General features: G+C 40.9%; 1 protein-coding gene across 5 annotated transcripts in view; it reads right to left on the bottom strand.

Moving 5' to 3' along the window:
• Positions 1 to 13,543, bottom strand: part of ELMO1 (engulfment and cell motility 1) — a 660,529-nt gene that overhangs the window by 6,601 nt on the left and 640,385 nt on the right. For all 5 annotated transcript variants that reach the window (XM_006832125.1, XM_006832127.1, XM_006832126.1 and 2 more), the window contains one exon: positions 2,325 to 2,402. In XM_006832125.1, coding sequence (XP_006832188.1) covers positions 2,325 to 2,402 — 78 coding nt within the window. The remainder of the gene's footprint in view (positions 1 to 2,324; positions 2,403 to 13,543) is intronic.

Below are 13,543 nucleotides of genomic sequence, written 5' to 3'. Positions count from 1 at the left end.
AAAAAACTATAAAACAAACATGCAGAACATATGAAGGAGGAATAAAAAACTATAAAACAAACATGCAGAACATATGAAGGAGGCAGTACAAGAAACTTACAAACTGACTGTATATGGTTACTGTTAGGTGCTGTTGAGTTGGTTCTGACTCACAGTGACCTTATGCACAACCGAATGAGACACTGCCCAGTCCTGTACCAACCTCACAGTCATTTTTACACTTGAGCCCATTGCTGCTGCCACTGTGCCAATCCATCTTATTGGAGTCTTCCTCTATTTTGCCAACCCTCCACTTTACCAAATATGATGTCCTTCTCTAAGGACACGTCCCTCCTGAGAATATATCTGTATATAGTAGTAGACAGATATATTATAAAATGAGTTCAGTGTGAGTTTGTTTCTTTTAGGGCTACATAAAAATTAATTGGGATAAAATAACATCCACACAAGAGTCCTAGTATGGCGCTGTGGGTCAATGCACTGGACTACAAGGTCACTTTGGACTGCAAGGTTCAAGCTTACCAGTTGCTCCTTGGAAATGGTATACAGGGCTGTTATGAGTTAGAACCAACTCAAGGGCACTTAACAACAACCACAACAACACACATACATGACATTTAAAGGAGCTTAAAAGGAGCTATGGTGGCTCCATAGGTTAAGCATCAGCTTGCTAACTGCAAAATTGGTGGGTCTGAACTCCACGGGGAAAGATGAAGCTGCAAAGACTTACAATCTCCGAAATGCTATGGAACAGTTCTCCTCTGTCCTATAGAGTTTCTATGAGTCCAAATCAACTGGACAGGAAAAAGTTTGATTTTCTGGTTTGATGTGGAGCAAACTAGTTTACTTATAAAAGTTATTAATATCCTAGTGATTGTTGAGGTATCCAATTTCAGGAGGTATCTCTCTCCTCATTTATAAATGAGGGTATCTGTAGTAGAATTTTCTCTTTTATGGAGTGAATGTGATAATAAAATGTAGTAGATAGAGTTCTTGTGTGGCCCTGTGGGACAGGCACTCGACTGTGAGGTCGGCGGTTCAAACTAACCAGACCTCCTCAGAAATCCTAAGACTCAGACCCAACTCATTGGTGCTTAACAACAACAAAAACATCTATTGGAAGTGACCAAAATGAATAAAAATTTGGCATTCTCAAAGCATCTATCCTTATCTGGAATTAATGTACACTAGGAGAAAACAACCTTGCATAGATTTGAATAACATACACACTTTTACTGTTTTAAATAGTTTTCTATACATCTTGGACATGGTGACCTGTGTACAGCCACAATTTTATTTAGAAACAGAAACAGTAGGACGCAGTATCTATTTTCAGAAAGATGAAGACAAAGTCTTATCCCTTCTGCAAACTAAATGTCAAGTAAGACATAATTATATTTAAGCACCATTCTAAATGCAGGATTTGTGTTTAATCTTTCCTCGCTCTTTGGGAAGTACAATTTTATTCAAAAGCTTCCACCCAGTGAAAACCAGACACTGACTAATTTCTAAATAAGCTAGGGATCCTGGGGGAAAATGGTGAACAAAAGTCAGATTCTATTAAAATGCCCCCTTCTTTTCTAAAAGCTGTTTATGCAACCACATACAAGACAAAATTTGAATGGCATCATCTAAAAATAAAACTTTCAAGCATGATATTGGTTTTACAAGAGGAAAAAGTTAAATCAACCATAACTGCTACTTTATTTTATAAGTGCATTTTCTTAGATTTTATGCTAAATATTTTAAATATAGCTGACAGTGTGCTTCAAGAAGGAGAAAGAAATTATACATATAACAAGATGTCAAAAAGAAATAAAAGCATCTTGAAAATAAAATCCCAACAGCAGAGACAGCTCCCAGCCTCTCAAAATAGCTTAAAGAAACTTGGTAGCAAACGTACTTCATCAGATGTTTTCAAGAAGAGAGTTTATCTGGGGGGGGGGGGGGGGGGGATATCCAGCCCCCAAAACGATATTTAATGAAAAGAAAAGCTGGTCTCATTTCTTCTTCAGGATTAGTAGTTATGCCCTTGCTGAGTTTGAAGTAACTGTGCCCCCACTGCAGGCCCTCACTTCCCCAACTCATCCTTTTACTTTACCATGAACTCTCATTCAAACTACAATGACCTTGAATCTGTTACAGCTGGTAGTTTGCAAGAAGTTTCAAGTGAACAAGATGTTCATGATATTCTAAGACAGCACCTCCTTCACCTTTTTTTTTTTTAAATGAACTGTCTTTTTTTCTAGTATTTTTCCTCCTGCTTGTTTTTCTAGAGAAAATGTAACTTTCTCTCCTCAGCTGACTCTGCTGAAGATCCTTACCTCATGTTTGTCAGGAGCAATGAAGTTCAGTTGGCAGTTGGAGTCGTACAGGATGGAGAAGGCTAGATCCAGCACCTCCTGCAACAGAGGAAGGGAAACAGCACATTTAAAGAAAATTGGTGCATTGTTTTATTTTTGTAGTTAAAAATGCCTGCAGAGTGAACATAGCAGTACTACGACATGCGCAGACAAGAGGAGCAGCAAAGAGGCTGAGTGGAGGGAGGCCCATGCTTTCCAACAGACACAACATGATTGCTTTTCTCATCTCAAGGGAGGTGCTCTGTATAAACCATCTCTTTCATTCTCATGATAGTAGAAGTATTATCATTCCACATCTATGAGGCGAACAGAGCCCTCATGGCACTGTGGGTTAGGCGTTGGACTGCTAACCCCAAGGTCGACACTTCAAACCCATCAGTCTCTCTGCATGAAACAAGATGAGGCTGTCTGATCTTGTAATGATTTACAATCTTGGAAACCCTATGTCGGGTTCCTATGAGTCAGAATTGACTTTGAAATGGGGCAGTGAGAAAGTTTTAGCTTGGCCAGAGTAAAATGAGACTCAGACAGTCATAACAGCTAGAGTTAAAATGTAGCTTCGTCCCTAACTACCTGTCATAGTCAATTACTGCCCCATCATTAAACTCCTTTTTCAGGGATTGATCATTTTGTTTTTTAATTGGTAGCTAATCCCCCACTCCAAGGATTATTCCAGGAAGGTAGAAAACACCTGCACATTTCTTGTGAAAATCGTTGATAACCACCACTGTTGGGATAAAGCTAACAGAGCCTGTTAGAGACAGCATGTCCAGAACAGTCTGCAAGACTTGAGATAAAGCAACAAAAGTTTCTGAAATTACTTGGGCTTCTATCCTATGCCCGGATCCCTATAAATCCTCTCTGGGAGATTTCCGTTCCTCTGTTCTCATAAGTATCGGTACTTGATAAATGCTATTTTTTCCTCTTTGCTTTGAGTCCTGTCTCTGAATATTGGTTACATCAGTGGCAGGTGATACAGAACTGTTTTCCCAGCTACAACTTGATGGCCACTGGGCTTTTTAGTTTGTTTGTTTGAATGAGGAGAGGCTGAGCAAGGTTACAAGGGTTTTCTAAGGCCTCACAAGCTCTCAAGTCATACAACTTTCCTCTCTTCAGCATCTCCCTTCCAGGGAAACCATGAAAAACAATAAAGTTCTTCCTAATCAGAAGCTGTTGGTGGTTCCATGATAGAATTCTCACTGTCCATGTGAGCCACCCAGGTTTAATTCCCAGTGTACCGCATGCTCAGCCACCATCAGTAGAGGTTTGCTATGATGCTGATCAGGATTCAGTGGAGTTTCCAAACTAAAATATACAAGGAAGAATGGCCTGGCAATCTACTTCTGAAAATCAGCCAATGGAAACTCAGTGGGTCACAATGATCTGAACCAAACTTTAGTCTCATTATAAATGGGGTTGCCATAACTTGGATGCTGACTTAACAGCAAAACAGGCAGGTAACCCCAGGAGTGTAGACTTTCTAAAACATGGAAGCCACACACAGAGGTAGTGAAGCGTCTGGATGAACCCATGATCTTTAGGTGGGGTCCCAAGCCCTTCTTTCTAGTCCATCTCCATCTGGAAGTACCACGAAGTCCTGCTCAGCATCATTGCCTGCACATCAGCAAGCAAGCCTCCACTGACAGACAGGTAATACGTTTATCTTGGGTCTTTGACCTACTGGAGAGGAAAGGCTGCACAAAATTTAGATTTTATCCTTTAGGGGCTGTAGGGCATAACAAAAACGACTAGATTCAACTGTCAGAATTCTGAGTTCAGTCACTGAGTGCCAATGATGAGCCATGACCAAAGAGCTGCTGGTTCATTGTAGTCGAGTAACCTTAGCCAAGGCTAATGTACCAATCTCTAACTGCTATGTTAAAACAGATTTCTCCAATGGCATGTGCTTTATCAGTAACGGATGCAATTTGGCCATTCAACTGCTCTGAGCAGTCAGCAGAGAACAAACTTTGGGCAACGAAAGCTATCAGTACAGCTCAACACCCTAAAAAAATTGCCCAATCTGGTTGATTCGGATTCACGGTGGTCTCATGTGCTAGAGTATAACCATGCTTTATAGGGTTTTCAAGGCTGTGACCTTTAGAAGAAGATTGGTGGACTTCTGTTCGGAGTTGTCTCTGGGTGGGCTTGAACTACCAACCTTTTGGTTAGTAACTGAGCACATAACAAGTTCATGCCACCCAAGGAACTCTTCTCATCATCCCAATGGCTCCTAACCTGAAGGAGAAGCACCCAGTGTCTTCACATCAGCTCTACCCGATCGTCTTTCTCTATGCCTTCATTAGGCACCACGGATGTTTACCTCTCTCCTCCTATGATCTGGGAATGGCAGTGACTGTCCCTGAATCTCTTTGTCAGGGAGGCGGATCTTTCCACATCATTCTCTTCCTTAGAATCTGTCAGAGGTTTGGGCTTTGGCTAGTGACTCACAGCAAGAATGCCCCAGAAAGAGGCAGAAAGACGAGGTCATTGCCACTGGATTACTGAATTTCAGACGGTTGAAGAATTCTTCCAAAGTAAACTCGGGAGACCCAGCGTTAGCTAGATGCCTCAGACGACAATGTCAACCATCAAGCTATTTCTGGCTCTCGCGGTTCATCTGTGTCTGGCTTACCTCCAGCTGTCCCCTCATTAAGAGAGAGCAGCTCTTTCTCTGAGGTTCCACCAACCACTATCTCACACTTTTACGGCCTCCTTACCCTGACAGAAATAGAAACAAGGAAGACAAGAATGCTGAGACATGGAATGGGAATTCTGCTGCAAAAATACCCCTTTTCACGATTTTCTGCTCTTTTTTCCTTGAGTCTTCATTCATACATTAGCCGATGAAGATGGCTAATGTAAAAAACAAAGGCGTATACCAGAACACACATGACCTTTCTATTAAGTTTGGCATCTGTGTCCATAATGATTTATTTTGGGTATTCTAAATTATAATTGGGGAACATAGTGACTCTGTAAGATAAACATTGGTCTCTGAACCACAAGGTTGATGATTTGAACCCACAAGCTGCTCTGCAGGAGAACCATGAGGCTTTCTGCTCCTGCAAAGATTTAAAAAGCCTCAGAACCCTTATACAAGATTGCTGAGTCAGAATCGACCCGATGGCACTTAACAACAAGCATTAAGGTATAATTAGGGTCCTGGTGTGGTGCTGTAGCATAAGCAAGTTGGGCAGTTCAAGCCCACCAGTCAGTTATTGGAAATCCTATAGGGGTAGCTGTGAGTCAGAACAGACTTGACAGCACTAAATAATGTCTTATAAGTGGGGTCCTGGTGTGACACTGTAGGAGAAGCACTGGAATGCTAACTGCAGGGTCGGCAGTTCAAACCCACTAGCCACTCCTTGAAAACACAATACAGGTAGCTGTGAGTCAGAATAGACTCGACGACACTTAACAAATACAACAACTTATAATTAAAGGCGCTCTGGTGGCATTGTAAAAGAAGTACAGGAATGCTAACTGCAAGGTTGGCCGTTCAAATCCACTACTTGCTCCAAAGGAGAAAAATGAGTCTTTCTGTCCTTATAAAGATTTACAGCCTTGTAAACCAGAAGGTCGGTGGTTCAAGCTCACTAAGCACTCCTAGGATATCCTACACAGGGTCGCTGTGAGTTGGGAATGACTCCACGGCACATAACAACAACAGCACTCTATACATACTGATCATAATGATGAATAACAGAAGCTGACATGTGGAACCAAAAGTTGCACAATTATATGAAGGTGCTAGGATAAAAGTGACAATTTCCTTCTCTCCAAAAACTTTACCCATTTTTTTTCCCTGATAAAATGCTGGGCTCTAATGTATACATCCATAAAAGTTGTTCTTAGTTTAACAAGTGGTGACTTCTTTCCCAAATTTCATGTCATTCCTTAGGAAAACTTTCCCTCTGATCTTCGGGAAGATAGTTTTGGGCAACAGGAAGAGAAAGGAGCAGACTGGTTTGTCTTTTGACAAACGATAAGTACTGGACTGTGAACCACAACGTCAGGGGTTCGAGCCCACCAGCTGCTCCATAGAACAATTAAAGTTTGGGAAACACTACACAGGATTGCTCTGAGTTGGAACCAGCCTGGCACCACTTAACAACATCAACAACAACAAAATATTATAGCAAAGTAGTCCTAGTGGTGTGCAGTGTTAAGCACTTGGCTGCTAACCATAAGGTTGGTGGTTTGAACTGATCAGGTACTCCAAGGAAGAAAGGGGTGACACTCTACTTCTATAAAGATTTATCATCTTGGAAACCCGACAGGGCATTTCTAACCTGTCCTAAAGGGTTGTTATGAGTCAGAATGGACTCAACAGCAGTGTGTCTGTATATTATAATGAACTGACAATGAGCTTCACTAGTTAACTGAAAGCATCAGTTTCGAGAGTATCTAGGCACCTCCAAAGAAAGACCTGGCGATCTGCTTCTGAAACATCAGCCATTGAAAACCATAAGGAACATAGTTCTACTCTGACACATATGGGAATGCCAAGAAACAAACAAAACAACAACACAAAATAAATCAACATTTTTTTTCCAGGTGACCTTCAGAGGCAAATAGGAAAAGGTGATGTTCATGAAGGAATTTCAGGGCAGACGACAATTGCTGCTTTGCTTAGGTAAATCACATGGCCAATTATCTGCTTCCTAATGACAGCCAATATAAATGACAGCCCAGGTGCTGACGTCACTTGAGACCAGAGCATCACAGTGACACTCTCTCTTCGTCAGGGTGGAGGGAGAAGAGGGGAAGATGACAGAGGGGCGTGCAAACGTGGCTTTGCCCTTCTATGGCATAAACCACTCAAGACTTGAATGATCAGAACTGTCACGACCTAGGATCCTGATAAACACAGGCAGGAAATGGGAAATTCGTGAGACTGTCATTCTGCACTTTAATTTCACCAAGGCTGGCTGGGAGGGGGTGGGAGGAATTAATTCTGTACACCGCACATCTGCGTTATAAGGTGCAAGCGCTTATAATGGGTTTTATTGACGTCTCTGGCTTGCTGTCACTGAGTCATGTGTGAAGGTCAGCTCTTCAGCACTTCAGGCAGGGAGCCTGTAGAGTCGAAAGACACGACACTGCTCTGCTTGGGAGCGGCCACCTGTCCACGTTGCCCGTGACAGAGCGAGGTAGTGGTGGACTATGCATCCTCTGAGGGGGGCTTCTCGTCACAGCACTTACTCAGACGCCCAAGGCTCTGGGGCTTTGCTACATATGCCTAAAGGTCTTTTGTTCCCTTTGGATTTAATTCAGTGAACAAATATGTCCAGCTGGTCTCCTGTCCCACTGACTTGCATCTGCAATCTCACCATGTGAAGTAAAGCAGGGGCACACACAGTCTGGTGGAGATGAAGACCAGAGAAACTGAGTGTCTTTTGATGCCTTTGCCTGCACCTCTGCGCCCAGAGAAATTCTGGGTGTCACTAATGTCACCTTCATTTGGTCAATAGACGAACTGACTGAAACAACACAGTATTGGCTGCCAATTCTTCCTGCCTTTCTTTTTGAAAAATATTTATTTTGGTAAAAGTACAACTAAACATTTGCCAATTCAACATGGTTTTCACACACAATTCAATAACATTTATTATGGCTATCGTGTTATGCAATTTTTACCACTATTCCTTTCTAAATGATTGCTGTTCTTAATTGCCTTAGAGTCAGCTCCTGCAAGGGGCTTCCTAGAAGTGGCCAGTGGGTTTGAACTGCCAACCCTTTGGCCAGCAGCAGTCCAGTGTCCATCCTATGGTGCCACACCAGGACCCCATTTCTAAAATATTCTACCACTATTAATAGAGACTCAGTACTTCCTGAGCAATGGGTTCTTCTCCCCACTACTGTTGTTAAGTGTCCTAAGTCCCGACTTATAGCAACCCTGCACAAGGTTTCCAAGGAGCAACCAGCGGGTCCAAACCACCAACCAGTGGCCAGCAGTCCAGTCACCATCCTATAGCACCACACCAAGACGCCTAAACTTTGGTCTCTATACATTTACATCTTCTAGACATTTCATAGAAGTGTTATCATACAATATTTGTCCCTTTGTGGCTAACTCATTTCACTCAGCATATTGTTTTCAAGGTTCAGCATCCATAGTGCAGGATTTCTCTTTGTAGCTGAGTAACATGCTGTTGTAAGTTTCATACTGCCTTTAGTCCATCCATTCATCTGTTGGTGGCCATTTGTTTCTACCTTTGGGCTATTGTGAATAGAGCTACAGTAAACACTGGTGTACAGGTTTCTGTTTGCATTGATGAGTTCCCTTCTTTTGGAGGCTATGACTAGGATTGTGATTTGGGGTGATGTAGTGGTTCTATGGACTTCTGGTGTGGCACTGTGGATCAGCACTGGACTGTAAACCACAAGGTTGGCAGTTCAAACTCACCAGCTGCTCCTTGGAAACCCTATACAGGGTGACTATGAGTCAGATCCAACTTGATGGCACTTAACAACAAGTAGTTCTATGTTTAGCTTTTTGAGGAACTACCAAACCTTTTCACAGTGGTTGTACCATTTTACACTCCCACCAGCAATGGATGAGTGTTGCAGTTTCTCTACAGCCTCATCAATACTTATAATTTTCCATTTTTTTATGTAACAGCCATTGTGTTGTTGTTGTTAAGTGCCGTTGAGTCGGTTCCGACCCAAAGCGACCCTGTACAGGGTTTCCGAGAGTGTAAATCCTTACGGGAGTAGAAAGCCTCATCTTTCTCCCGCGGAGTGGCTGGTAGTTTCGAACCGCTGACCTTAAGGTTCGCAGCCCGATTCGTAACCACTACGCTACCAGAGCTCCTTGCATTGTAGTGGGGGATAAGTTGGTATCTTATTGTGGTTTTGATTTGCATCTTCCTAATGCTGTTGAGCCCTGGTGTGATGTCTATAGGACAAACACTGGACCTCCAGCCATGAGGTCTGCAGCACAAACCCTCCACAGGCTCCCAGAACCTCCACACTGGGCCACCACCAACCAGAACCATCTCAATGGCACACACCACCACCAACAATGTTGTTGAAAGGTTGGTTGCTGTTTCTAATATTTTTTTAGTGTAACTTTTCTCACGTGGCCATTTGCCCAGAATTTAGATTAATTGTGTTGGTTTTCCACCATCTACCCAGGTCATCTTAAGGGCAAAACATGGTGAGTAAATATAAGAGAACATGATATGACATCTGTATGTGTGCTAAACATGACCATCTAATGGTAGTAGATTGCATAACTATTGTCGACTGCTGCCTTTTATTTACCTATGAATTTGAATTTCTAGTCTAGAAGACAAAAATGGCCCATTCATATATAAAAATATAGGATATAATTTCTCAGTCAGTCATTGCTTCCCGGACCCAATCTACCTTAGTAGCATTATCTGTCAATGATTTTCCAGTCCTGTTTTCTCCTCTCCATCCCCATTAACGTATACTGTGTATTTAAGGTTCCTTCATACTAGGGGCTGCAAACAAATGTTAAGAAAGGTTTTCTTGATAAAAGAAGCATTTTATGATGGGTACCAGGCTGGGAGGAAAGGGAGAATTATTCACTGGTTAGAGGGTAGCCAGGTGTTAACTTGGTTGATGGGGAAGGCAATAAACAACATGAGGGAGGTTGGCAGAGAAAAGATGAAGGAAGGCAGCAGGAGACACGGAGGAAGCCAAGAGAGTAAACAGAGGTAAATACTGTTGACAATGATTTTAATCATTGTAATGAAATAAAGACTATGATGTGTGGAATGAAAAACCGATGATCTGCTCTGTAAACCTTCACTCAATTCATAATAAAAAGTTTAAAAAAAGAAAAAAAATGGAATTCAAAGATAAATTAATTTCCCCGTGCACTTTTTCCTCCCCACTGTTGAAAGGTCCTAGTGGCTTTTCACACACTGTTTCCTCCTTCTGGAATGTCCACCTTCTGCAGCTGGTCAATTAGTTTTCAAAACCCAGGTCCTCTGTCACTTCCTTCATGACCCTCTTTCAATATTCCTTGCCTTTCTTCCTTCTTCTGTTTTCAACTTACTGGGGCAAAGACAACATTGGATTTTAAGGATCTGTTTAAGTATAAGTCTTCCTTAGACCAGACACCCCAGGGCTAGGAGCCAGGTTGTACTTATTTTGGATTCCTAAGCACTTGGCATAGGATTACTACACTGTTCAATGCATTCGGTGAAAGAATGAATGACGAATGAACTAAAATCGGAATAAAGAACTTTCGGATTAAGAACATGTTTTTCCAACTGATATTAGGATACTGGTTTCTACTATAATCTGCTTCTTATTTCAGGGTCAAGAGTCACATCGGAAAACACAAAGCTGAATTATGATACCTGATAAAATGGAAACTTTTCATAACACCAAATACCATCATATGTGAGACAGGGGGATCTGGGCAGACCTTTCCTTTAGTGACTATGTGTTGATATTAGGACAAATACCATGAATGCCCACTTTATAAAACAGTCTTATATCAGCTCTATAAATGACAGATCTTGAATCCTTGATCATTAAACATAAAATTCTTCCCATTGAATTTGTGTCTACCTTTGATAATGCTTTTTGAGCCTTAGAAATTCTGTGACGAGCCCAGAACTTCCTAGTCACACAGAACCTTGCCTGAGAAGGAAGGCTGTAGCAGAAAGTGTGAAAAGCTGCTCCCCTGCAGGAAACTCTGAGGAGCCAGCAGCTAACCTTGGTTAACTACTGTCTGCCTGCATGACTTGAGAGACCCCCTATGGACATATTTTTGGTCAACTCTTCTTGGTCATTTAAGGGACAGGTCTCCATTTTCCTTCAAAGAAGGTCCTTTTATAGAAAGGAAGTAGCCCACCTCTGGAGGATTGAGTGGGGAAGAAAATGAGGAGGTAAAAAAATGTTAAGCAATAGCTGTATGTCTTCTAATAAGTTGCCTCAAGGACCAAATGTGTGAAGACAATTACCATTCTAGGATGAAACATTTTCATGTATATGCAAATCAAAGAGGTAGGTGGGTTGAAACACTGCTCAGTTCTTAGGGAAGTCTAGAAGAATCTGAAGTGGGTGGACTATCTAGGCCAATAGCCACTAGCTGCAGTTGTGTTTGTTTATAGCAGTGTGTTCTCACATCCATCCAATGACCCACAAACCAACGCATCCACCCATCCAATTTTCTATGAGTGCCATGACAAAATTAAAAATAAACAAAGTGTTGGGAAGCATCGCTCTTCATTTGTTTCCCTGGTCTTTTTTTACAGGTAGGGAAAAAAGGTCTCACACAGAAAGGTCAATTTACCCATAAATATAACATGATCAAATAAGATCATGATTTCTATACCTGCTTTGATACTGGCAATTTGTGTCTTTTCTCTTTACTTGATTAGTCTGGCTAGAAGTTTATTGATTTTATTGATCTTTCAAAAAACTGTTAGTGTCATTGATTTTCTCTCTCATTTCCCTGTTTTTCAATCTCATTGATTTCAACTCTATTTTTGATGTTTTTTTCCCCTTTGGTTGGCTTTAGGCTCAAATTATTTTCCTATCTCTAGTTTCCTATGATGTAAACTTAATTTATTGCTTTTAGATTCTTTTTATTTTCTAATATATGCATTTGATGCTATAAACTTCCCTCCAAGCACTGCTTTCATTGCAAATTACACATTTTGATAAGTTGTATTTCCATTTTCATATAATTCAAAATATTTTCCAATTTCTCTTAGAACGTGGTTTATTTAGAAGTGTGTATTTAATTTCCAAATATTTGGGGGCTTTCCATCTATTTTTCTGTTATTGGCTTCTGGTTTAGTCCAATGACTGCTATGCTTTTTAATTTGTAAAGGTGTATTGTATGGCCCAGAATGTAGTCTACCTCAGTTAATGTTCCACATGATTTTGAGAAGAATGCACATGGATGGATTATCTACAGATGTCAATTAGATCAAGTTGATTGATGGCGCTGTCCCGATCATCAACATCCTGACTGATTTTCTGCCTGCTTGATCTATCGATTACTGGCAGAGGGATTTTAAAGTCTCCAACATAATAATTGATTTGTCTATTTCTCTTTGCTAGTCTATCAGTTTTTGCCTGATGCATTTTGATTCTCTCTTGGTAGGTAGGTACATGTTCATAAAGGATTATTACGTCTTTTCGAAGAACTGATCCAATGTCCTCTCTTTATCCTGGATAATTTCTATGTTCTGAACTCAGCTTTCTCTGAAATGAATACAGGTACTCCAGCTTTCTTTTGATTACTGTTATCATGGTGTATCTCTCCCCATCCCTTTCTCTTATTTAAAGTGGTTTCCTATAAATAACATATAGTTAGATGTTACTTCTTTACCCAAGAAGTCCTTGTTTTTGTTGTTGTTAACTTCTTTATCCAAAGAGTCCTTGTTGTTGTCAAGTACCACTGAGTCGGTTCCAACCATAGTGACACTGTGTAGGGTTTTCGAGGATCAGCTGGTGAGCTTGAACCACCAACCTTGTGGTTCAAACCGACTTTGCAGTCTAGCACATTAGCCCACAATGCCACACAGAAGTCCTTAGGTTAATACCTAACTAAACGAAAGACCGGCAGTTTGAACCTATCCAGAAGTGCCTCAGTAGGTTTGGGGATCTACTTCCCAAAAGTCAGTCAGGAGAGTTCTGTGGAGTACAGTTCTACTCCACACACAGAGACTCACCATGGGTTAGAATCATTCTGACAGCAGATTTGGTTTGGTTTGATATGTATTTATCCAATCTGACCACCTGCCTTTTAATTGCTGTATTTAAACCATTCACATTTAAAGCAATTACTTAAATACTTTGGGTTACTTGCATTTATATTTCTATATTTGGGTTAATATCTATCATGTTTGCAACTCTCTTTTAAATATCAGATTTGCTGTTTTACTCCTTTCTACCCTTTTCTGCCATCTTCTCTTCTGAGTACTTTACATTATAGCATTTTCTTTCCTCTTTTCGCATATTGATTATACTTCTTTTAAAAAATCCTTGTGATTGCCCTGGAGTTTCAAATATACATTTTAAATTAATCTAAATCTATATTCAATTAACCCTCTACAGCTTCATGTGTAGACAAGGAACATTAACCCAGAGGACCCCAACAATTCCCTCCTACCTTTGTGATTTTGCTAGCATTTGCTTACTTTTCTTGAGCACTGGATCCTAAGGTTGTATTGAACCAC

The sequence above is a fragment of the Chrysochloris asiatica genome, unplaced genomic scaffold (genome assembly GCF_000296735.1).
Source record: "Chrysochloris asiatica unplaced genomic scaffold, ChrAsi1.0 scaffold00006, whole genome shotgun sequence".
Taxonomy (NCBI): Eukaryota; Metazoa; Chordata; class Mammalia; order Afrosoricida; family Chrysochloridae; genus Chrysochloris; species Chrysochloris asiatica.
This window is presented reverse-complemented; position numbering and strand designations above follow the sequence as displayed.